The sequence below is a fragment of the Zingiber officinale genome, chromosome 2B (assembly GCF_018446385.1).
Source record: "Zingiber officinale cultivar Zhangliang chromosome 2B, Zo_v1.1, whole genome shotgun sequence".
In the NCBI taxonomy this organism is placed as follows: domain Eukaryota; kingdom Viridiplantae; phylum Streptophyta; class Magnoliopsida; order Zingiberales; family Zingiberaceae; genus Zingiber; species Zingiber officinale.
Genome location: NC_055989.1, coordinates 89158510 through 89184934, shown reverse-complemented (window position 1 = coordinate 89184934; position 26425 = coordinate 89158510). Strand labels below are relative to the sequence as shown.

General features: G+C 39.0%; 1 protein-coding gene across 1 annotated transcript in view; it reads right to left on the bottom strand.

The window, feature by feature from the left end:
• LOC122046278 (truncated transcription factor CAULIFLOWER A-like) overlaps positions 1 to 12306 on the bottom strand; it is a 37202-nt gene extending 24896 nt beyond the window's left edge. Inside the window, exon 1 of the mRNA XM_042606888.1 lies at positions 12029 to 12306. Coding sequence (XP_042462822.1) covers positions 12029 to 12213 — 185 coding nt within the window. The 5' untranslated portion in view covers positions 12214 to 12306. The remainder of the gene's footprint in view (positions 1 to 12028) is intronic.
• Positions 12307 to 26425: the final 14119 nt, after the last annotated feature.

Here is a 26425-nt window from a genome sequence, read left to right as displayed (position 1 = left end):
GTGCAACTCCTGCTCGGCAGAGTGCTCGTGATAGCATTCGGGTGGCTCTCAGTTCGCCGTGACCACTAGTGCTTGATGAAATCACAGTCAATCGTTGTATCCTGAGAAACAGACGACCCGAGTAAACCTCGAAGCACTGCCGAAGGTGGGACGAATCTGTTTCAAGGAAACTGCATTAGTCGCAGGCCACGGTCAGTTTTCCCGGTTGGTCTCTTCATTCGCCCGGTCTGCCTGCTTATCCCGATCGGCCTGTCTGCTCACCCGGTCAGCCAGTCTGTTCGCCCGACATGTCTGCTCGCCCGGTCTGCCTCTCGCCAGACCTGTCTACTCGCCTGTTTGCCTTTCGCTAGACCTGTCTGTCCGCCCAGTCTACCTCTCGCTCGACCGGTCTGCTTCGCCCGACCTGCCTGTTTATCCGTCGGACACCAGATCGCCTGACCTGCCTCTCACCAGGCCTGTCTGCCCGCTAGGTTAGCCTTTCTGCTCGGTCGGCCTTTCTGATCTGCTGCGCCCGCTCGTTCTACTTGGTCGATCATCTCGTTCTGTGAATATTGTGCAGACTGCCTTCATCACTTGGCAGAAACCAGCCCCTGCTGGTAACCTGAGATCATCTGCTCAGGTCATCTCTATTGCAACTTGAATTTAAATTCTATGTAATTTTAAATTCAGCTATGTCCCGAAATCTCCTGCAACAGATTATTTTCTCCAACAATCTTTTGGGAAGAGGCAATATAATTTTTCACTACTTTTCACCCCCCTATATAGGTAGTGATGTCAACATCAAGAGGTACATTATTCTATGTTATTTCACCTAGCTGCTACTCTATTTTTTATTTTTAAGGCTTAACTTGAGCGTCAGAGGGGTCTCAACAATGTCTGCCTCAGCCCCCTTCTAACCTTCCTCTGATTAGCATAAAATATCAATAGTCCAGTGGTCATCCTAATCCCGATGCGGCATCCAACCTCTTCGTCATGGTTTTGTAAGTGTTGTTGATGTGTCCGAGATCTTCGTCCATTATCAACCCATCCCGATCCCAGTCGGATCATTTTAGCATCGTTTATGGAAAGTCCGAGTTGAGATGTTGAGATAAGAGACGCTCAAAGAAGTCATGGAGACAAAAGGCCACCAGCTGAAGGAAAGGTGATGCGGATGTAGCTAATGGCATAGGAGTAGTTAGGAGAAGGCAGAGGGGCAGTTTTGTCTTTTGGCATGAGTAGGGTTTTGTGTTAAAAGAGGGGGAGCTGCCTCCGCCTAGTTCGCCGCCGACCTCGCTCATTGCTCCTCCTCGTCTCCGGCGCCGGCCACCCTTGGTCGACGAGATTGCCTCCTCTCCTCTCTCCCTCTCCTCTCGTTGGTGACGCATCATAGTCGCCTCTCGCCGCCTTCGTCCGGAGCCGGATGCTACTAGCGAGGGCTGCCTCCGCCACGCCCCCTTTGACCTCGACAATGACCACGCAGCCAAGAAGCTCCTCTAGCAACCGAAGGCCGAACCTCCAGCCGCCTCCGCTTCCTCTTCCGCCGAGGAGTCAGCCTCGGACGGCGGCCCCCTTGGCGAGGAATCCCGTGGAATTCGCCTCTTCGGCCTCCTTCTCCGCTGTGCTGAGACTGTCGCCGCTGACCAGCTCTCCGAGGGCCATGACCTCCTGCCCAAGATCTCCGAGCTCGCCTCCCCTTTCGGTTCCTCCCCCGAGCGGGTAGTTGCCTACTTCGCCTGGCACCCTCTGCGCTTGTATCGTCAGTTCCGTCCTTAACGCTTACTCCTCGCTCATTGCCGCCCTCCGGTGCCACCTCTAGCGACAACCACCGACCGAACCACAACCTCCACGTATTCCGGCTCAGGAGCCGTCGTCATATTTCGGCCGACATACCGCCTCTTGGATCCATGCTGCATAGGACCCCATGTCGTCGCCCCCAGATCCGGCTCCTTAGTTGGTTCATACCCATCTACTCGTCCGGGCCGTGACGACTCGATCAACACCGTGACCAGCTCACCGACCCATCCGAGGGCGCCCCCCGGGGCCAGGGTATGTCATCGTACTCGTCCTACATTTATTTCATTGTTCTGCTATTATTCGATTGCTTATATGTTCGTGGGGCCCGCCTCGATCATCGGGGTATTAGGGACCAGGGCAACCCGGACGCTGGCTGCAGGTAGTATCAACCGGAGGTCTTCCGATGACTTGGCCAACATAGAAGATAGCTCACCGTCCGGGTCATGGAGATGCGGTCAACATTCCAGACACGTCACACTGGCAGTTCCGTCTTCTTAGTTTCTCGACAGGAACAGGTGTAAAAGGGAGGCTTAGTGTAATGATAAAGTTGTTATCATATGACCTTGAGACGTGGAAAGTCTTCTTGCAAATGCAAGATAAAACTATATACAATAGACTCAATGCAGTCAACCCTTGAGATGGTGAGAATTGAGTGTGAGCATCCACCCTGAGTGAGAGTGTATATATTGTTGGTGAGGATGTATAGGTGCATAGATCCACCCGGATCAACTATCTAATCCACAACAAACGACTCATGGTAAAGACATTCTAACTCCGTTTATGGTTGAGACTTTGTCAAAAAGTCCATGAGGGTAAATAGATCTACCAGAATAATCTATCTAGCCTACAACAAACCGTTCGTGATAAAGGCATTACAAATCAGTTGATAGTTGTCCACTTGCTAAAAGAGAGAAGGGGATGGTGATGGTGACTTATGTGCAAGTTGATGCTAAAAGTGAGGACCCACTTGGGTCATGGGCAGAGGAGAGACAAGCTTATCACACATCATTCGGCCTAGCTTGGCTAGCACTGATGACCGGAGGAGCCGGATTTTTCGCAACATAGTGAAGATAGTTCTAGAGGATGCTGGGCTTCTTTCAACATGGAGATGGCCACAGGAGATGATTGTTTAACATTGACGACAGAGCCCGGTCAGTGACTGATCCCCCACAATTATACCGATGATGAGTACTTGACCGTAAAGCATCTGATGGTGGAGGTTCAGAGAGAGTGTTGGTACACACAGAGAGTGTCGGTATACATGTGAGCACTTGTATGTTATATCTTAGATAGCTTCTCAGATCTGACACTTTGTCAGACATAACATGAGGAGAGATCATAAGTTTTGTATGTTGTGTTTTTTCTTTTGATGATATATATTTACCCTTTCATCAAAAAAAAAATATATGATCGACCCTTCTCCGGGACCTTGCATCGGTGAGAGCTTCATGTATCGAGTTGTCTTTTTCTTTTTGCTATCATCGGTGATTTCCACTGGTTGTTCTCTAATTGTCTCCAAGTAGTCTTCTTTTGTTAAGATTTTCTTCATTTTCATTTTCCATAATGAGAAATTATTCTCATTGAACTTCTCTATTTCAAACTTTGCTGCTATTGTTGCCACTGTTAATGCTGCTTCTTCTCCATTAAGTTGATCAAATCGTTGCACTAAAAAATGGTACGAACTTGGCTCTATACCATTGTTATATAGTTGTGGTATGAAGCACACACTTTTAGTAGAAGTAGAAATGAGATCTAGGAAAAGCAACACCAAAGAATTACGTGGAAAAGCTTCAATCAAATTGAAACAAAAACCACGAGCAAAGAATCTCACAATATAAAAAAGGATTACAACACCTTTTCTTCCACAAGAGGGGAAATGGCAAAAGGAAAGACAATATTTAGGAGAAACCTTGCCTTACACTTGATTGTCTCTAATACTCTCCCTCTTTCTCTTTGTTTCGGCACTCAATATTGGATGATATAAAATTAGATTTCAAAACCTATTTATAGTCTTGAAGTGATCTTGTGTTCAATGTAATCTCTCCCTTTTCACGAAGTCAAAACTCAATTGTACTTCTCCGTGTAATTATAAAAGAATTGTGTTTTTCAAAATGACTTCTCTACATGGTATCTTTATCAATTTCCAAATGACCAAGTATTTAAAGTTACAAAAGTGACTTTATTATCAGATGTTTTGTATGCTATTAACATGAAGGAAAAAACTGTAGTTATAAATTCATTGATGTACCTTTATCATATAACCATCATAAAGATAGATTCACTATCTTAGCGGTCCCCCTAATATCGATTCTATAGATATGGAGGAAGGTACATGCAGATATATAAATCATAGACACAAAATGAGATAAATTCTATATCATCAGTTCCTGAAAATCGATTTCTGACTATTATACCAAAAAAACCATGATGATATAACCATCACAAACTTGTGCCACATGATGTTCTCAGGAAGCAAAGAAATTGCTTATCCTTTATCCTTCGTAAACCATAGAAAAATATTATATTTTAATGCATACCACAATTAAAACTCTCATATACTTATTCATCCAACCTGATTTATCGTGCCAATATATGACACTGTGAATTCTATATAAAAAATTATGATTGTAATATATTCATATAAAAGCTATCTTCCAATTTGATTTAAGGATATATTTCAAGACAAATATGAAAAAGAATAATTTAACTCAATCAGAGTTGTACCTGTATTCAACAGGACTTGAAGCGCATACTAAAAAGTAATCATTTTACTACGATAACTAATGATAAAATTCAATTTACAAATAATATATATACTAAATACATAAATAAATAAAAAAATAATATATTATTTTAAACACTACATGCCTAACGATTTTAGAGGTAAAAATATTTATAAAATCTGAATAATCTAATTGTTGGACTATTTCTTTCTCAATCTATAACATTGATAGTTCATTTAGTCCTGTAATACTAAGATCAATGCGGTGGTTGCAGGTAGTAACAAGGCGACAAGCAGTAACCACCATGCAATTAGGTTGTCGTTCGCACAAGCGACCGAGTAGCGTGCGACAACCACCGCGCCGTGCAATTAGGTCACACAAGCAAAAGTTAACCATCAGCCTGTGTTGCGTGAGATAGCCACTGCGAGAATCGACATGATTAGGTTGCACAAACGACCGTTGTTGCACGATTAAGATACAATTGGTGTCGCGTGTTGCAAGACGAAGAAGATGGTCAAAAAAGAAGATTAGGATTATCTCTTGTTCAGTGAATCCATGCATTGGTAGAAAAGAACGCTGGAGAAGAAATCACGTGCAAATAAAAGCAATACCAGAGAAGAAATTGTATTCAAAGAAGAGTCGTGCATTGGTGCGTGTCTCAAAGTTGTGAGAATAGGTTTAACGGTCATTTAGGGTCCATGCCTCTCATTTTACTTTAGGTATAATTAAAAAAAATGAATCATTCACTAGGATGAGTCCTGAGACAATTGTCTTTCTATCTTCATGGAAGTTAAGGCTCTGAACTCAATGGCTCAAAATTCTTTGTACCAATATCTCTCTAGATTGAGAAAATGGATTAACATAGCAATAAAATATATTTTCATGTGCTACGTTTGATAACAAGCCTAGGTGATACAAGTTCGGCTAGGCTAGGCAAGACAAAATAGTCTATTTTAAATAAAGACAACTTGTTTGAACACATATCTCCAATTCTTTTCAATAAAGACAATTGCAAAGTTTGCAATTGATTTGACATATTTTAAATACGATCATTAAAAAATATGTTTCAAAATAAATAAAATGCACCTAATGGATGTTTAGGCTAACTAGAATCGGGGTCGCCTCGTAAAGCTTTAATGTAAAGTAAGCAAGGCATCACGTGGGAACATCCAAAAACATATTTAAATTGACATGCTAGAATCTTACTTAAGGTATCCATAATATTCTAGCATAAAGATATAATCGTCAATTTAAATTGGATCAATCGAATTGATCCGTCTTGCTAAATAATTTAAATGAATTGGATTGAAATTATATCAATCCAAGTCCGTTATAGGTCAACCTACCTAAGCTTGTGACCCGCGCGGGTCTACCTACAAATCTTACGTAAGGTATCCATGTTCTAGGATAAAGGTAGAATCATCAATTTAAATTGGATTATCGAATTGATCTGCCCCGCTAAATAATTTAAGTGAATTGGACTGAAATTGTATCAACTCAAACCCGTTGCAGGCTGACCCGCCTAGACCCATGACCCACATGGGTCAGCCCGCAACGGCCATGGGTTGACCCGTGGGTTAAAAAATACATATCAGTCAAGTTTAATATCAATCCATTATCTTCCTTTGTTATAATTTTAAAATGGAAATAGTATTTTTTTTATCAAACATGAGTACACGTTTGCATCCATTTATATTTAAAACATCTGTTTCATAATACACTTGATTAATGAAACATTTTTGAAGTAAAACGTCGAAGATATAAAATATTTTTATTTTTTTTTTAAATTTTTGAAGGGCCGCCCACCTAACTTGCAACCCTCTAAGATGATGGGTTCGCTCGCCTCGCCAAATGGTTGGTCCGCCACTGGCCAACCCGCCCGACTTCGAGTTAGCCTGTTTAACAACTCTAGATAAAGGTAATCCAGTGTACGAAGAAACTCTTATTAATGTGGAATTCTAGAGAGTGATCATGCAACCTTATCCTACTTTGCAAGATGTTATTTTCGCAACTTGAACCCATGACCTCTAGATCACATGATAATAAACTTACTGTTGCACCAAAGCTCCTCTCCATCTATGTTCTAGGATACTAACTGTTGAATAAATGAATGGAGAAGAAATGGAAGAGGAAAGAGGTTCCATTGTGAATGGGACTTTAGTCCCACATTGGAAGTTTCAAGGTATTTTTGTTGGTTTATATTGATTCACATACATTGAGGATGTGAACAAATGCATGGGAAGAGACTCTCTCTCACGTGTGAGTGCGTAGGGGGGGGGGGAGGGTGCAAATCCAGGGCCCGGATTGCACTGAACCAAGTTGACTCGAATACCGGACCGATCGGGGCAAAATTTGCCCAAGTGGAACAACCAATATTTTGCCACGTAGATCTTTTGCTACTGTGAAACGGATGCATAATAATGACCATTAAGATCATTAACTCTGGTCATTGATCCGAGCTCCTATATAAGGAGGCTCCGATCATAGGCAGAGAACACACGACAAGCAAAGCAAAGGCTCCCCATTTTTCTTCCTCCTCTGTCGTGCATCTCCTGCTCGGCGAAGTGCCCGTGATAGCATTTGAGTACCACTTAGCTCGCTGTGACTACCCGTGTTTGGTCGGATTCATAGTCGGTCGTTGTATTCTGGGAAACAGACGACTCTTGTAAGCCTCGAAGCACAGCCGGAGGTGGGCGAATTTGTTTCAAGGAAACTACGACTCACAGGCCTCGGTCAGCTCGCCCGGTCGGTCTCTTTGTCATACCGACAGACTTCTCTGCCCGCTCGGGATCTTCACGCGATCGGCCAGTCTCTTTGACAGCCCGACCTGTCTGCTTCTTTCGGCCTGTCTGCTCGACCCGACCGACCTCTGGCAGCCCGACCTGTCTGCTTCGACCGGCCTGTCTGCTCGACCCGGCCGACCTCTCTGTCCGCTCAACTTGTCTGCTCGACCTGGCCATCCTCTCTGTCCACCCGGCATGTCTACTCGACCCGGCTGACCTCTCTGTCCGCCCGGTCTGTCCGCTCGACCCGATCGGCCTCTCTTGCTCGGCCTGTCTGCCTCGTCCGACCGGCCTCTCCTGTTAGGCCTATCTGCCTCGTCTGACGGCCTCTTTACTCAGACGCTCTGCTCACTCGGTCACTCTGAGGTTGACGCTTGGATAAAACCCAGCCCCTCCTGGTAGCCTAAGATCATCTGCTCAGATCAGCTCAACTGTAAGTTGAATTTAAATTCTGTGTAATATTTTAAATTCAACTAAGTCCCCTAAAAATCTCCGGCAGCAGATTGTTTGTATTCCAACACTAACCATAAAGTCTCAAGGGCTATGGTGTAGCTGTAAGGGCGCTCAGTTATCTCATAGACACCCACGGTTCAACTCCTAGCTATGGCGTATTTGTAGACATTTTTTCTCCAAATGGGACTTGCAACTAAGGGATGCTGGGCTTCTGGGCTGCCCGCCCAAGTGCTTCCCGATTTACCTTGGTGGCAGGTGGAAAACTTTCGTGGAATCGGACTGGTCACCCCAGCGTCGATGTTACCTAGCCTAATTAATCATTTTCCATAGGCTCCCTCGAGGCAATATGGTGGTTAGGGATGAGGTGTTGCCACATTCGACTCTGGGGTTAAAACTCGGTGCGACCGAGTATGTCTTCCCCCATGTCTTGGCCACTGCACTAATGGCTAGTAGTCACCCGTGATTTACCTCTCCCGTGTTGACGTAGGGACGGATTGACAAGGGCGTTGGGGTGAGCGAATCATCTTTTCTCACATTAGGATACTAACCATAAATCCCTTACACTACTAGCAAACGAATGCTTTGATGTTACCCAAGTGATTTGAGTGCAGAGCTAACATAAATGATGATCTCCCACAAACTTATACATCTCGGCCAAATACTAGAGCTAACATAAATGATCATCTCCCACAAAATACATCTCGGCCAAATACTAGTTGTTGGTGCAATCGACCTCTAGTCAATATTGATCAGGTTGACCAAACTCAAATTGAGATTACGATGTTTGATTAATATGTTAAGTTGGTTGAGCGAATAGTCAAGTAAGTCAAGTTTGACTGATACTTGACAAAATACGAAAAGTCCAAGTGGATCATGGGTGACTAGACACTTGGTGATCCAAAGTTCAACATGGAGTTGGCAAGAGACAGAAAGTTCGAGTGGATCATGAAGGATCGAACACTTGGTCATGACGAAAGTCCTAGCAGGTCAAGGTTGACCTGATGCTAGGCAACGAGAAGTCTCGACAGGTTAATGTTGACCAAATGTCGAGCAAAAGAAATCCTGGTATGTTAAAATTAACCGAATACCAAGCAATATGGTAATTCAACTTGGTAATGTTGAATCAGGAGTATTAGTTGATTGATAGGGCTCATCGATCGATCGACCGATAACTCTAAATCTCGAAATTGATATTTTGAGGTATTTTTAGAGTCTAAGGTTCTGCTACAGTAGCTAAGGTTCGTTGCAAGTCTTAAACCCCGGAAAATATAATTGCTACAATAATTCCTAGAGTTGCTATAGTAACTTAGGGGTTGGTACAATAACTTTAAGTTGTTGCACTAATTTTAGGAGTTGTTGCAGTGACCTAGTCTAGGGAGTTTTGCTATTGTACCAATAGATTGTGCCAAAAGGTTGGTTCAATTTGTATCACTGTAGCAATGAATAGGAACATTGCGGAATTGATTGACTAGATCGATCAGTATCAACCAATTGATTGGTAAGATAAAAATAGTTGTTTTACATTTTAAATGATAAGATCTAATGTGGCAATTAATCGGTGAAATCTACCAATCAATTAGTAGATGGAAATCAGCCCGACTGCAACCCTATAAAAGAGGGTTTCGTGAAGATTTGAAGGTGACGGTCCTTGGAGATTCTAAGGCAAAGTGTTGGTATATTTTTGAATTAACAAGAGATATTTCCAAGCAACAAGAAAGCATTCAAAGCCAGTTTCTTATTGTAAAGTCATTTTCGATTTTATTTTGTCTTTGTATTCGTTTTGTTGTTGTGTTCATGTAAGAACATGTTGTAAGAGACTTCTTCTCCTTCGGAAGGTATCCGAAAATGAAAAATTCATAGTGGAGGGAGATCACTAGGAGTAGGTATTGGATTAGCCACCTAAAAAATTGATACCAAGTAAATCCCGAAGTTGTACATGTGGCATTGGTATTGATTTAAGTTTCCATTGTGCATTCAAACGACGAACACAAAATTAAGACGACAAGTAATCGGAACTATTCACCCTCCCCTCTAACTTGCACATGTCCTAACACTGGCTATCTTGGATCAAGTCTTTTTTTCGAGCCCATCTTATATCACTATTACTTAATTGATCTAGATAAATTTACATAAAGTTAGCCTTAGTCAAAATATTAATCTTTTTTCCTTATTGCTAAATGTCATATTAGACTAGCTATCTAATATGTAATACCGTCAAATATTGTTCATGAGATGATTGATTCAATGTGTTACGTGCACGTGACTGTAAATAGAACAATTTGTAAAATTAAATAATGATTGGATATGATAATATTTGTATTTGCTGTTTGTTGTTGAATAGTTGATATGTTTGAATATGAATGTAAAATTAATATGTTTTATATCTTTGTGTGGGAGATTTTGAATCCTTAATACCGTTTTAAGATGGCATTAAGGATATTGGGATAGAAAAGCTACGTAATAGTCTTCTACATTGGATTTGAGAGAGAATAATTAAGTAATTAACTACAAGGGCTTTGCAGTTTGAAACATTTAAAAAAAAAAAGAAAAAAGAAAAAAGAAAAAGAAAGATGAATTAGGTAACACGGTAGATGGTCCAGTCCAATTTTTCACCAGTCGTTAGCATAAATCGGGAAGTGCTAGCGGTGGGCAGTCCGGAAGTCCAACATCCCCTGATTACGTGGTTATTTAGAGAAAAAAAATCCCTATAAATACATCGTAACTTATAACTAGGGATCAAACCATGAATAACTTGACATCTTTCTATTACACCGTAGCCCGGGGCAACATTTTGTCACAATGATTTGATTAATCATATGTGAGAAAAAAATTTTCAATTGCATTTTCTATCACAATTTATGATAACTTTTGCCTAGTCACCGTGCACTAAAACTTTTTGTTTGGTCAAAAATTTATAGGTGACGAAATCTTCGTCAATAGTTGTATTGTCGTTGATGTTTGCGACGGATGAGATCAATTGCGATGATTTTCTGTTACTGGAGATTGATTTTTTGTTAATGAGATAAAAATATATGTTGAAATGCTTTTCGGCACTACTAAGAGGGTCTCCTTTCAAAAAAAGAAAAAAGGAAAAATTATCTCCAATACTAAATATATTAGAACACACAATATATTAGAAAATATAATCAAATTTTTTTAAAAAAAAAGACATGGCATTTAACTATTCCTTAGGTTTATTATTATGTTAGATTTAATCTATATATATATATTCATCCGTATTATGTTATTAATGATGGACTGATAGTAGAATGATATCCCTACTTTTAATTGATGAGGAGAATACGACTTTGTCATCCTAACCATCCATCCGTCTATTGTTTATTCTTCTAGAATTATGGAATTTTGTGAATGACGATGACAATTTCACTATATTCAAATTTGTCATCTTAGTATTTATTTTCAGTTATTGTGGTAAATTTTAATATTTTTAATATTACTAAATCATGTGCATAAATCTTGTTCGAGATCATATGATTTATTAGAATTCATATAGTTCGCTATAACTTGTTTTAGGCTCTTCGTATTCTTCCATTAGTCTGCTCAACTTTAAGTTTTATGATCCGGAGACTCTAATATCTCTTGGTATTGATTTCTCATTTATAGTGAAATAAGGAACATTTTAATATGTTTTTTACATGGTCACCAAAGAGTGAGAATTATCTATTTTTTCTCGCTATTTTTCCTCACCATGTCTAGATGACCGTACGGTACCAATCTGATCAGAAATGGATTGTAGATGTAAGAACTTTATCGTGTGTGAGAGAGACTGTGTATTAACTTTATCGTAACTAGCCTTACTGGGAATACAGTCTAAAAGTTAGTGAACAGAAAGGAAGATGCTAAGTTCGAAATTAGACAGGGTTCAGGATAAATATCCGGACTGGATAGACCCTCCCGCATCAATGAAAAGAACGATTCGTACAGAGTACGATGGAGAAAATATAAGTTAAGAGGATTAGAGATTGAAGATTTAATGAGAAAGAAAGAAAAAAAAAAAAAAAGGGGGAAAACGAATTAACCTCAAGAACAACGATTAGTCGTGCGTTAGCAAGCGATAGGGACGACCAATAAATTGGATCTCTATGACCAAAAAAATTACGGCGAGAACAATATTGAACCAGAAAAATGTAAGAATACGTAGCAAAGAGATTCAAAATCAGTGAGTAGCTTGGTGACAATAACTAAATCTTTCCAATTCTAGAATCACAACCACGCATCCAATTAGGTAGAAATTTAAAGCAAGAGACGGACAGAGGAAGGGAGGTCGAGGACTACCTGGTGTCGGAGGAGTACTCGTAGAGTTTTCCCTTGGTGGAGAACACGATCAGGGCCACCTCGGCGTCGCATAGCACCGAGATCTCGTGCGCCTTCTTGAGCAACCCAGATCGGCGCTTGGAGAACGTCACCTGCCGATTGACCTTGTTCTCGATCCGCTTCAGCTGAACCCTCCCCCTCCCCATGTCTCCCCTCGTCGTCCTTCACCGAAACCCTATCTTTTTGGAATTTTCGCCTTATGTTTTCCCCTTCCTCTCGCTTTCATTCATCGCTTCTTTGCCATGGCGTTATTTATAGAAGGAGCGAACGGGGCGCAAGACCTTGATCGAGAACGTACAAGGTGGTTTGGCAAAACCGGCTGGTTTGGGTAATTTCGTTGTCAATTTTTGATTGGCTAGAGCCGGTGGAGCCCGGCGTTCGCTGCTCCCATTGGCCACCGGTCATGTGCTCTCGTGATCCGAGTGGGTCCCGCGCTTTATCAAGGAGTACGAGGAGGAAAGCCCATTGGCGTACATGTGTCACAGTGACCGAAGAATAGTTTCCAGAACTGTTGTCCGTACTGCCTCATGTGTTCGCTCTGAGGTGGCGAGGATTACCAAATTTGTTTATGCGGAGAACGTGTCGAGCGTAAATTCCACGCGTGCGAATTTACGGTGCGGGCAATTTTTTTTCGGATATCGCCGTAATGGATTTACGCCGCATGCGGGTAAGGATAACGGATGCGGATCGGTTCAAGATGAGAGCGCTTCCTATGGAGACCCGTCAACCGACTAATATGTCAACTAAACTAAACAGAGGGCTTCTTCTAATACTTCTATCTAAAAATTATTTTATAGGCATCGTCCAACCAATCTACCAACTAAATACATGTGAAAGTTTTTGTTAAACTATCGAACAAAATTTACTTAATAGATATCGATTACGACATTTGATTCCTCTGCCCCTATGGTTATAGAACTACTAAACAATCTTCCATATTAAATTTTATCTTATATTCCTATATGAGATCGCGGTTCGATGAGTCAACAGGAGGTAATTGCTAAGGGGGCAATCTTAGATGCTTCAGTGATAAAGAAAATATCTAAGATATCTACGATACTCAACCAGATATTACGACGATCGTCGAGATGGGACTCGATGTGACCACTCTAGATAATTATGTGTGCGTACCTACTCCTGCCGGAGCGGACAACTTTATATATGGATGTAGCTGTGCTCTTACGTTACCCACGCGTTTGCCCATATCTTCTAAGAGAAAAGACTATATTACCCACGTTTTCTGAAAAATGGTACAACAAGCCACGTAGAATGTAGGTCCCAGCCGAGGACGATTGAGCTGAAATAGCTTGGTGAACCGAGTCGAAGAGGTCTGTTGACCGAGTAGGAAAAGTCAGATGACCGAACTAAAGGAGTCTAGTGAACCGAGTCAAAGAGGCCCGAGTTGGAGAGGTTTAGGAAACTTATGTTGAAGGAGACTAACTATGGCGAACTGAGGGAGTCATGTGTATCGAATTGAGAGAGTTAGATGTACCGAATTGAAGAAGTAAGGTATATTGAACTGAGGAAGTCGGGTGTATCAAACTAAGGAAGTTAGGTGTACCGGACTGAGAGAGTCGGGTGTCGGCTATAGGTTTCGAACCTGATCCAATCTGTGTCATTACTGATCTGATCTTTTCGACTTACACCTTGGCTTAACTTTTGATCTAGTGGCTCAACTCTTGACTTAACCTTGCCATATGTAGGCTCCTATATTCCCACATCATTTTTGATACGATGAATAATGGAATCCCCCAAAGTCAAGGTCAAAGTCAAGAAAATTGACTAACATGGCATTTCAAGTCAAAGAGGGATCAATACTCGGGGTTAGCATGGTTATATGTCTCGACCGAGTGATTTAGCCAATCAGTCCACTAGTCCGATTGGATCCCGAGTCCCTTAGGACCAAGAAAACCTCGAGTTATATTAGTGTCATTCAGAGCTAAGTCACGTGTCTCGGCCGAATGGTCTGGCCGATCAGGCTGTTGGTCCAATTGAACGTGATAGACAATGTCCCGATCAGATTGAACTCTTTGGCCGAGTGGAGAAGCTGAGCGAAAGCTGAGTCCTCGAGAGGGTCATCATTCTTTAGCCGACCCAATCCCATCCACAAGCGAAGTCCAAGTGGACAAAAGAACAGACTCAATCGGCCTACCAGCAAAACATATTGAGGGTCCGTCAACCCAACGACCTAATATTCCTTTTTGATATTTTATGTAATGGTTGTCAGAGAATCAGGGGAATATTACTTGGACAGTTTTACGATGGAAGCTTCTACCCTGCAAAGCGTAGAATAGGCAAGTCTATTTTTAGAAAGGTGTCAGAGTGTTAGAATGATTGGACCTTTTTGGGAAATACATCGATATTCATGTATAGAGGAAAATTGGCATTATATAAAAGGACTCCTCCTAAAGGCGTTAGTATGCAATATTACACACTCAGAGTCCATTGTTTCTTTTTACTATTCATTGCATTGTTTTTCCTTTCGGCCATCTGATTGACTTGAGCATCAGAGTGCATCAGAATCCTTCTCTGGCTCGGTTGTTAACGTTTTCTTTTCTCTATTTCTCTTTTTTGACATGCAAAATCGATCGACGCCCTCTGCTTTCAGTTCAAAATCTTCTCATAGTTAACATCAAAGCCACCTACTCAACCCATCATCTTCCCAATTTCAGAGATGATCAAGCTTCATTTAGGGAAGTATGTATTAACCCATTTTATAGGATTTATAATTTGTAGTCACTTATATGCTTATGCATGTGTCTCCAATATAGTTTTGCATAACTTGATCATATTGAACAACTATAGCTTAAAAGACTCAAAGTAGGCCAATCTTGTGTATCCATGATGGTATTACAAACTAAGTGATATCAATAGTACGTAGCATGATTAGGCTCTAGAAAAATTGTACACAAGGTTAATATATATAATACCACAGTGATAGTAGCCATTGTGTACGAGTCAATATTTATTGAATGTGTGAATGAAAATAGATGGATAATATCTCTAAATCGAACATTTGGGAGTTTGCACGCCTCAAAGGAATCACTCCCACAGATAAGCTCGTACATAACTTTGCAATTGTAAAATATTTATCATTCCCATCTACTACAATGGCCATGCATCAATTTCAATAAATATGGGTGATCCTTGTACGTAGCAACTGTTATCGTCACTAGCAACGGACGGCTTGTCATATCCACTTCTTTCCATGTGTGTTTCACTCACTGTCCATTGTTCTCAGGATCACTCCTGAATCCTGAATCCTGAATCCTGAATCCTGCTCTCTCTGCTTCAGCAACATATATAATTGGCTTGAGCCAAAGTGTTTCTTTCCGTGTTTTCTACAAGTCAGGTGTACTGTCCAATTAATTCTCAAGGCATTCGATTCGGTTCATAGGAATTTCTTCTCAGGAGTCCCCCACCATAATAAAATTTATTCTTATCTTTATTCTTTAAAAACTATTCTATTATTAGTATATTAAACTAATAATAATATTAAAATCATTATCTTTGAATGTGATAGATATTTTAAATTATTATCTTTTAATACATAACAATTTTGTAACATTTAAAAATTATTATATTTGAATACTTAATTTTGACAACAAGAAATATCTTGATTAGAAAATATTTTGACAATAGTTAAAAATCGTTATCTTCGATTTTTTTTTCCACAATAGTTTATAACAATTGTTTTTATTCATTTTTTCAATAGTTAAAAATTCAATTCTTTGTAAGACAAATTGTACACAACATCTATTTATAATATACAACATCTTTTACAAAATTAATTAGTAAACACATCAACATCTTTAACTGTTGTCTTTTATAGTATATGTACAACATCTATTTATAATTTTGTTTTTAAATACACAACTATTTTTTACAATACACATCTTTTACACAACATCGTTTATAAAATTATATGTACACATAATATTTACACATCTTTTTACAACTCATAAGCTATTAAAACTAGCTGCATCTTCAAATTTCTTAGGCTCTCAAACCTACAAAAATAAGAACAAATAATGTTTACCATAAATGAATCAATGACAACTTAATATGTGGATTTAACACAAATTGACTTTCTTGCAATAGTAAGCATTATTGCATTGAATTAATATGGAAATTATAGTAGTAGTAATAAAAAATACTTTAAACATTCTTATACAAAATTATAAAACTTAATTGGTAAACATATCGGATATGGTTATCCCAAGTTGAGTATAGACTGGAGAAAAAAATCCATCCACAAAAATAGTAAAACGACCAAGTGATATAGAACGTCATTGCCATAGGAAGTTGTAAGGATAACAGTATGGACTATTGCTCTATCATGCTGTGAGTTATGCATACAGTAAAATATGCTGATGAAAAAAATAGTGGCAAGTGACATAACCTAAGACCCATACAACAAACTTTTCTCAACTTCTTGGTCTATGGGAGAAGCAGTAGCTCGTATAATTGACAGATTTTTGTTGTCTAACCTTATAGGACCTAGGTACCTGTTTTGAACAATTGCCAATTTGGAATGGAAGAAAGTAATGGCAGATGACAGAACATGAACTAGTACTTAATCATGAACTAGTATTATCAAAAGGTACTAACTAAACAAGACAGTTCATCAACTATAAAAAAAATACAATAGCAGAAGCAACCATCGATCATTAAATGAAGCAATCATTAGTTTACAAGTAGGTTCACACAAGTAACAACAAAAAATGAAGCAACTAGTCATCAGTTACTAAATGAAGCAGCCATTAGTTTCCTAGATCTGTTTGAGGAAAGAGGCAAACTGGAAATAGATCAGAAATTGGAATAGATATGATCATCAGAACACTATAGTACAAATAGCAAGATCAAGATCACTAATCTGGAATCACTTAGGGCTTGCAGTGGCTGGTATCAACGACCCTGTTGGTAAGCAAACCCTACCAAATTAAATTGGGTAATGTAAACCATAACCACAAAGGATGGAATAGAAATAAAGGAAATTTTCATCAAATCTTATAAAAATAATCATATATGGTATACCTCAAAATGATCATCCATGGTCAAATTTTAAGATTGTAACTTGAATACAACAAGGCATATCTCAAAATGATCGACCATGGTCAAACATTGCATGTATAATAATAATAATAATAATAATAATAATAATAATAATAATAATAATAATAATAATAATAAGGTTTAATGGACGAATAACCTTATCAAAATTTTTAGAAATTTTTAAGAATTTTCTGAAAATTTATTAGAGCTCGTATGACGTATTTTGAAAGAATAAATTTATAGGCTTGGGAAAAAGCTTATTTAGAATACCCAAATATGGGAGTTGATTGAAGAATGAACTTAGGTTTTGATTTGCTTAAACCTAAGTTCATATTATATAAAATAAAAACCTAATTCCCCCCTCCCCCTGATTTCCTTCCTTTCCCTCTCCCTCACGCAGCGTGGAGCGCCGACCCTTGCTTCATCTTCCCCAACCCGACGACACTGCCTCCTCCATCTCTTCCTTCACTGATCTAGCACCGCTCTCCCTTCTTCCCCTCCTCATCGTCCGATTTCCTTCTCTCCCGATTTCCCTTCTCATTTCTGTTGCAGCAATCTAGGTGCCCTAAGTTTTGATGTTTGGGCAAAGGTTTAAGTTGGGTTTATTATTGTATTTGATATGCATTGTGAGTGTGCAGGATACAAGTACAATAAGGAAAGTCTAAGTGTAATCTTGGCAGAGAAGAAAAGTCCAAGGATGAGTCTTGGCGGTGTAAGTCCAAGTATGTAGTCTTGGCAACGTAAGTCCAAGTGTGACTTGACAATAAATGAAGTCCCGGAGGTGAGGAGCCTCTTGGCAAAGGAAGACTCGACAATAAGGACAAGGCCGAAGGAAGCTCCAGAAAGCAAGACATGAAGGATGGGGAGACATCTGAGGGATGCGAGGCTGATGGAGGAGGCTAGAAGGCTAGGTCTAGGTTGGTCGGGCGAGGACGATGTTAGAGTTTATACTAAAAGCCTAGTTTTTGTAAATATTTATTTTTAAAATAAAAGAATCACATTGGTCAAATGTCTACATTTTATTTGTTAAGTGTAGTTATTCAATTAATTTATATTGTAGATAACATGATGTGTGGTATCACACACAGAAGATCATGTTATTAGTTCTTTATAAATTATAAACAGTTGCTCACGACTAAGATGGAAAGGAACAAACCATTGGATTAGTCGTAGTGTAATTAGGTATTAGTTTATCTTGACTAATAAATTACACTAGTACACTCAAAGTGTATTGAGTAGGACCATTTTAGGTAAGTTCTTTTTATACTGACTTAATAAAAGAACTAGACCTTAGTTATTATGGAAGTGTGTGCTCTTAATCCTAATATAATAACAAACATATATATTTAGTATTTATTTCTTTAACTTATCAAAGGGTGAGATTTAGCTTGATAAATCAATAGGCCCGATAAGTTGGGAAATGATATTACTTATAGTGTGTGTTGTTGATTATAGAAGGAAACTGTGTCCTAGTAATCTAGGTTGAGAATGTCCCCAAGAGGATCTCATAAGAATTGTCATGTTAAACCCTATAGGTGGACTTAGTCCGACATGACAATGAGGTTGAGTGGTACTACTCTTGGACTTAGATATTAATTAAGTGAGTTGTCAGTAACTTACTTAATTAGTGAACATTCGTTATCTTAAACACAGGGAGACTGACACACTCATGATAAGAAGGAGCCCATAAATGTAATTTGGGATTGGTACGGTAGTGCAACAATAACTCTCTAGTAGAATGAGTTATTGTTGATGAACTTGAGTTGTGTGTTCGGAGCGAACACAGGATACTTAAGCTCATCGGAAGGCCAAAACCAATTTCTCCTCTAGGTCTCTGTCGTAGCCTCATTAAAGCCTCAAGTTCATCCAATGAAAATCCATCTTGGTGTCCAAGAAGGGCCGACCCAAGGCTTGGTGACCAAGCCAAGGGCGGGCCATAAATTTCTTCAAGGTGGCCGACCTTTGCTTTGTGCAAAGGGGTCGGTCACAATAATTCAAATATAAGGGGGTGTTTTGAATTTTTAAAATCTTTTCTTTGTAGAAAACTACAAGTTTTAAAAGAGAGTTTTTAAAATATAAAACTTTCCTTATTTGAATTAGGCCACATGGTTTAAAAGAAAGTTTAAAAGTTTTAAAACTTTCCTTTTTTAACCATCCTCATGGTTTTAGAAAAAGGAAGAGAAGTTTTAAATTTTAAATCTTTTAATTTTGTAACCATAGTTAAAAAAGGAAATTTTATTAGAGAAGTTTTAAATTTTAAAACTTGGTTTTAATTTTTTAAAACTTTCCTTTTTTAACTTGCACAATAGGAAAGAGAGCTTGTAAATTTTATAAGAGGATTTCTTCTTATAAAATTTTATAAAAATTATTTTTCTCTCCTTGCCGGCCAATCAAAGATTAAATCAAATCATGATTGATGATTGATTCAATCAAGAGGAAAGAAAAGGAAAAATTAAAAGGGAAAAGGAAAAACAAGAGGAAGATTTTAATTTTTATAAAAAGTCTTCCCTTATTTGCCTTGAGCAAGTAATATAAAAGAAGGGGAGGGGAGGCCTCATGAGAGACCAATTCTTATTCTCTTGTTGGTGATCTCTTTGGTTGCTGGCCCTCTCTCCCTCTCTTTTCCCTTTGCTCTTTTTTGCTCCTTGGTGGTGGTGGTCGAATACTAAAAGGAGGAGAAGCTCTTTTGGGTAGTGTTCATCTTGGAGGATCGTCGCCCACACGACGTCCAAGGCGAGGCGAGGAATACGACAGAAGATCTCAAGGTCATTAGCATACAAAGAGAAGGTATAACTAGCTAGTAATTTTCTTTCGCATCATATTAGTTATTTTTCTTTGTATGAATTCCAAACACAAGAGGTAATAGATTCTAGTTTTTCGGATTTGTGTTTTTTGTTTTTCGAATTTGTGATTCGATTGTTCTTTTTCGTTAAACCTAGAGTTATATAAGGAAATCAAATATTAGCTTTCCTTAAAAGGCTTTGTCTAGGAAGTGGTGGTTGCTCCCATATCCAAGAAGGCCTAGTGCCTCACCATGTTTAACCTGGAAGCCAATTTTGAAAATTAATATTTAATTGAATTTATAACGTAGGTGGATTTGGATCAATAGTGTTAAGTTCCGTTTGCGATTCCTAATTTAACTTCTAAAAAACACAATAGGTTATTTAGGAAAGGTTCGACACTTGTACAAAATTTTTGTACAGTGGAACCGGTACGATCTTCCTAGGACTAACCAACAGACGAGTGCTGAGTGATTGTACTCGGGGTGAAATCTTATGGTTTTAGGTTTCACTGTAGCGACACTGTAGAAGTATTGTAGCGACACTGTAGCAGCACTGTTGTGACACTGTAGCAGTCGACTGGTTACTGTAGCAGTCGACTGATACACTATAGCAGTCGACTGCTACAGTGTATCAATCGACTGGTAGTCGACCGTTGGATAACGGTCAGCTTCACTTAAAGGACCAGTCAACTGGTGCATACACCAGTCGACTGGTAGCGGGAAAACAGCTTAGTGTTTTCCTCTCGAGCTCTATTTAATAGAGCTCGGGGTGCTTGGGCATGGTTGACGAAATAGACTTGGTTAAAGCCTATTAGAGTCTCCCAAGCCTTCGTGTGATCGGTGCTTGTATTCAAGTGTTTGTGGCGAGGTTTCTCCACCGACAAGGAGCTTGAGCTAGCCGGAGGTTTTCCGGGGAATCATCCACCGACGGATCAGGATCGTCTACCTTACGGACAGCCGTGAAGTAGGAGCTTTATCTTCAAACCACGTTAAATCAATGTGTTAGGTTTGCTTTCTCTTGTTAGTATTTATTTTTGTATTTCCGCTGTGAACTAACATTATAGGAAGCGATCGATTTGGGTGAGACACTATTCACCCCCTCTAGCGGACGTCAAGGTCCCAACAAGTGGTATCAGAGCGAGGTCGCTCTTCTACGGACTAACCGCCAAGAGAGCAAGAAGCTAGAGAAAGAAGAAGATGGAGAGTGAAGGAACTCTCGGATGGGACATCCGGATTCCACCTCCATACGATAAAGAGGACTTCAATTTTTGGAGGAACCGATTGGAGACTTGGTTCCAAATGGATTGGAACCAATGGATGGTCTTGGAGGACCCATTTGAAGCTCTAACGGATAAGAAGGGTAAACGCCTCCGACCTCGACATTGGTCCGAGGAACAAAAGGAACAAGCGGAGACCGATAAGGAGGTAACGAAAATTTTGTTGAATTGATTACCTTCTAATATCCTTTTGAGTGTAGGTGAATACACAAGTGAATGTGATCTTTGGAAAAAAGATCATTGCCCATCATGAGAACCCTACACAACTCCAAGAAGAGGAGGAACCCAAGGAGAATGACTCATTGATCCAAGAAGAGAAGGATCAATCAAATGTTGACACGAGCTCAACATCCGAGGAGGAGAAGGAAGACGAGGAGGTATCATCCACATCTTCAAGGGAGGAAGAAGTGGAACCATCCACATCTTCAAGTGAAGAGGAAGAAGAGCAATCCAAGGAAGAGGAGATCTTGGAAGCTCAACCCTCCACCTCAACTACCAAGAAGAGCACAAAGGACCACATCAAATGTTTTGAGCGTGGTAAGATGGGGCACTACAAGAGTAGGTGTCCTTGGCTCAAGAAGGTAAAGGAGGTAAACCCTAAACTCACTAAAGTTAATTTAGAAACCAATGTGAGTTGTAGGAAGAAGAATAAGGAGAAGAAGCACATTATGTGCTTTACATGTGGTGAGTGGGGTCACTACCACACAAAGTGTCCCAAATTGGCTAAGAAGAAGAGTCAAATGACACTAAAGGCTAAGGAGAAGCCTAAAGTGGTTGGTCTCACGGAACACAAGAGCAAGGAGCATATTGTGTGCTTCTCATGTAATCAAAGAGGACATTATAGAAGTCAATGTCCTAAAGGGAAGAAGCCAACTAAAGTCAAAGGAGGAAGCACAAGTCTAGGGGGAGTTTCCAAGGTAAAAAACCAAGGTATCATTCAATGAACCTATTCCTTTGACATATGATAAAAAGCATGCTAGAAATAATTCTTATCATTTTAATACTAATTATCATGAAAGTAGGAAGCATGATGGCACTAAGAGTAAATATATTCCTCCTCATGCTAGATTTATCACACCTAAGGCTAGGAAGGTAGATAACAATTTAGGCAATAACTCTAAGGATTATAGATATATGCCTAGATATAGAAATGCTCATAGGGGTCAAGAAAAATCCAAGTCTATGGATTTAATGACGGAAAACCAAGTCTTGAGCTCAAGACTTGATAATTTAGAAAGAACCCTAGCAAGAATGGAAAATATTCTTAGGGGTCAAAATAAGCATAACCTAGGAAAAGCTAGACAAGAGCCATCCAATGGCTATAGAGGTTTGGGATACAAACCTAAAGCCAAGAAGGATGTGACTTCCTTTCATAGGGTTCCATATAGTTATGGGACCAACCCTAAGTTTAGAGGTCAAGTCAAAGATATTAGGGAATGAATCCCTAAAAATACTTTTGGCAAGACCAATGTGACCAAGACTTCTAAGAAGTCTAACAAAGTCACAAAGAAGGTTACAAGGGAAGTTATTCCTAGAAGTGACCAAGGCTTCTAAGAAGCCTAGAAAGGTCCTTAGGAAGGTATCTAGGGAAGTCATCTCTAGTGAGTACCTAGAGCATCCAAGGAGCACCAATAGGTTTTGGGTTCCTAGGAGCATATTCTCTACACCCTAGATAGGTTTAGAGAGTGTCAACTCAAATTGGAAGGGTAGTTAACCCAACCTTGTTAAAGTTGACACTTGAGAGCATTTTCAAGGTTATTGTTAACCTTTGAAAATGAAAAGGATTATGGAGTTACTCTTTGAAAGAGTAATATATGTGCCAAAATTTGAAGAGTTGAACTTAATCTAAATTGACACACTTAAGAAAAGTATAAGAAAAATCAAGTTAGAACTTTGATACTTTCTTAAGGAATTAAGAGAAAACCCACGCTTCAATTAAATGTGATTAAGCCTTGAAGAGCAAAAAGGTGTCAAGTTTTGAGGAATCATATTTAATGTAAGTTGGTACACTTGGAAAAAAAAGAATAAGAAATGTCGAGTTGATATATTAGTATGATCTTGAGGAATTAAGAGCAAACTTAAGTCTCAATCTAAACGTTTAATCCTTAAGAGGAGTAATACGTGTCAAAATTTGAGAAGTTAAATTTAATTTAAATTGACACACTTGAGAGAAGCAAAAGTAATGCCAAATTTAAAATTCGGCATTTTCTTATGGAATTAAGAGAGATGTAAACCTTAATCCAAAATGTCACTTTAGCAAAGAGTAACATGTGCCAAATCTTAAGGAATTATGTGTGAATTAAATTGGCACAATTTGGAGAATCATATGAACTATCAAATTGGGATTTTGGTATGTTCCTAGGGAGCCAAGGGCAAATCCGAGACTCAAAATATAAGGTGATTACCTCTTTGGAAGGATAAATATGCCAAAATTTGAGGAATATGCTTAATTTTAATTGACATAAATAAATCAAAAGATTAAAGAAATGCCAAGTTGGGGGTTTGACATTTTCTTGATGAAATTGGACAATCTAGGATTAAATTTTGAGTTAGCTAGGGTTAAGAATACTTAGATAGGTAATCTGTAAATTTTATTTATGCTAACTTGTCATGATTGTTTGCCCATCATATGCAATGACATCATATTTAGCATTCACATTTTATTATGAAAAATACAAAAATACTATGTCATGTCATACATACATCATGTAGCTATAACATGCTTTGCTTTTGAAAATTACTTATTTTGATGTATGCCATTAATCATCATGCAGTATGTCAATTTCCTTATAATTAAGGACAAAAGGCATTTATTATGTATGGAAGTATCCCAACAAGAGGGATTATATCAAGTGGCATCCTAGATGGATGATCATGATTTTTACAATGCCTAGATAGAGATGCATGATCCCTTAGTTTAGGGTAAGACCAAATATACATCTCACAAAGAACTATAAGGTGACTTGTATGTGTTTTAAATACACGTTAGATACAAGTGAGATGTTAAGATGGTGAACAAAACTCAAGATGTTGATCTAGTGCATCTTGTTGAGTTTTAGGTTCATCAAAACGCATAGTTACGTGCCTTCCAATCATTGGGAAAGCTAATATACAAGTCATGTGCATTGAGCCCAAAGAACGTGGTTGGATATTGGTTTTGAAAATGATTTCAAAATTCTTTTGAAAAACCTTGGTGAAGACTATCTTTTGATAGTAATTATCATTGGAAAGTTAGACACAAACTAGGAGAAAACATTGAAGTTTTCAAGAGTTTTTAAATTTATGTCAATCTTTGAAAATAGGAAGTATTTTTATAGAAAACTATTTTCCCCTGATAAAGTATACCCTAAATAATGTCTACATGAGTTTTTATGATTTTTAGAATTTTTGGGGAGTTTTTGAAATTCACATAAAGTAAATTTCAGAATTTCAGCATTCCAATCAATCACCCGATTGATTGGATGGGCTCAATCGATCGGGTGATCAATTGAAAGCGATTTTCTCGCAAGCAGAAGCTTGATAGATCGATCCACCAATCGATCCAAGCAGCATGAATCGATCCATTGCTCGATTGACACGCTGAATATGGCTGAAAAGTCTGTTTTCAGTGATTTAAGCCAATCTTCGTCTAGGTAACCACTCCAAACCCCTTGGAATATATTTGTATACATTTAGGAGGAGTTTTCATGATGAAAACAATTATGGATTGGTTAAGAAAAACCAAAGTGAAGTTTCCGTTGAGGTGTAGTTTCATTATTGAATTTTGAACCTCAAAACTTCGAGTTTTGGTTTTCCTAATTATTTAGGAACCCCAAGTCATTGTTGGTGCAATGATAGAAGTTTGACCATATTTTTAGGGGGAGTTATTCTTTGAAAACATAAAAATCTTTTCCAAGACCAAAAGGAGGTCAAGTGTTAAGGTAACACATGACATTGGTATGGGAGGTGTTACCAAGGACAAGGGAGAGTCATCCAAGGCCAATAAGAAGGAATATGCTAGGGTAGCATATAACTATAGCAAGGATGAGGTGTCCAAGATTAAGGACAATAAGAAATTAACCAAAGACAAGGTGTCAAAGGTTAAGAAGGTGAGTTTAGTAGGCCAAGTGTCACCCAAAGTGCACTGAAGTGGCCTAGCCATAGTGGATAAGTCACCAAGGGAGGTGACTAAGGTTAAGATTCCTAAGGATAGGAAGAGCCTTTGGGGCCCATGATAGATGAGTTATCAAATGTGCCAAGTGGTTAGGAGATGGACTTAAGTCTCTAACCTAGTGGGTTGACACAATTGGGGTGTGTTTCATGCATGAAAATATGACATTGGGGGTCATATTGTATAAAAATTAGTTTTTTATGTATAGATGTCATATAAACCCATGCTAGGGAAGTATTGTGGTTTAGTATGGGCAGATACATCAAGAAGAAGCCAAAACTAGGACTTTAGGTCAATGTTCAATTGAACTATTTAGGTAGTTTTGAATTTTGTGTCAATCTTAGGATCTGTGATAAATATATTTATATATATATTTTTTCTAAGTAGACATGGATAAAATAGACCTCTCCACAAACTTTGAGATTTTTTGGAGGTCTGTGGAATTTTTGGTGCATTTCTGAAAGTAAGTAAAAAAGGTTAATTTTTTCCCCAAAAAGAGTACCAGTCGACTGGTAACAGTGTTTGTGAACACAGAATGTCTCTGTAAGTTTATTTTGATGAAGACAGTCGACTGGTTCCGATACCAGTCGACTGGTAACAGTATATTTCGAACACAGAAGGTTCTGTGAGTGGAAATCGAAGGGGTCAGTCGACTGGTACCTAGTTCAGTCGACTGATACCAGCCTAAAAGTGTTTTTTAACGTTGTTCATGATCGTGTCAACTCGTTTAAATGTATGAGATCCATGAGGAATAAATAGATGAGTTTTGGGTCAATTTGGATGACAAGTTTTCAACAATTGGGATATTGTTGGAGCTCTTTTTGATGTATGGCAAAGGGGGAGAAATTTAGGTTTAAGTGGGAAACCTACACACCTTTGCAAGAAATCCTAGCTAAGGGGAGCTTAGGTGAAGGGGAGCGATTGTTCAGGCAAAGGGCGAGAAGTTTACCTTTACGAAAAATCCTAGCTCAAGGGGGAGCTTAGGTGAAGGGGGAGCCTAGGGTTAGGTTCCATGACTTATGCATGTGTAGATTTTATGTTTACTCACATTGTTATTGCATTTATGTTTCCCTAACTTAAACAGGTTTCCAAAC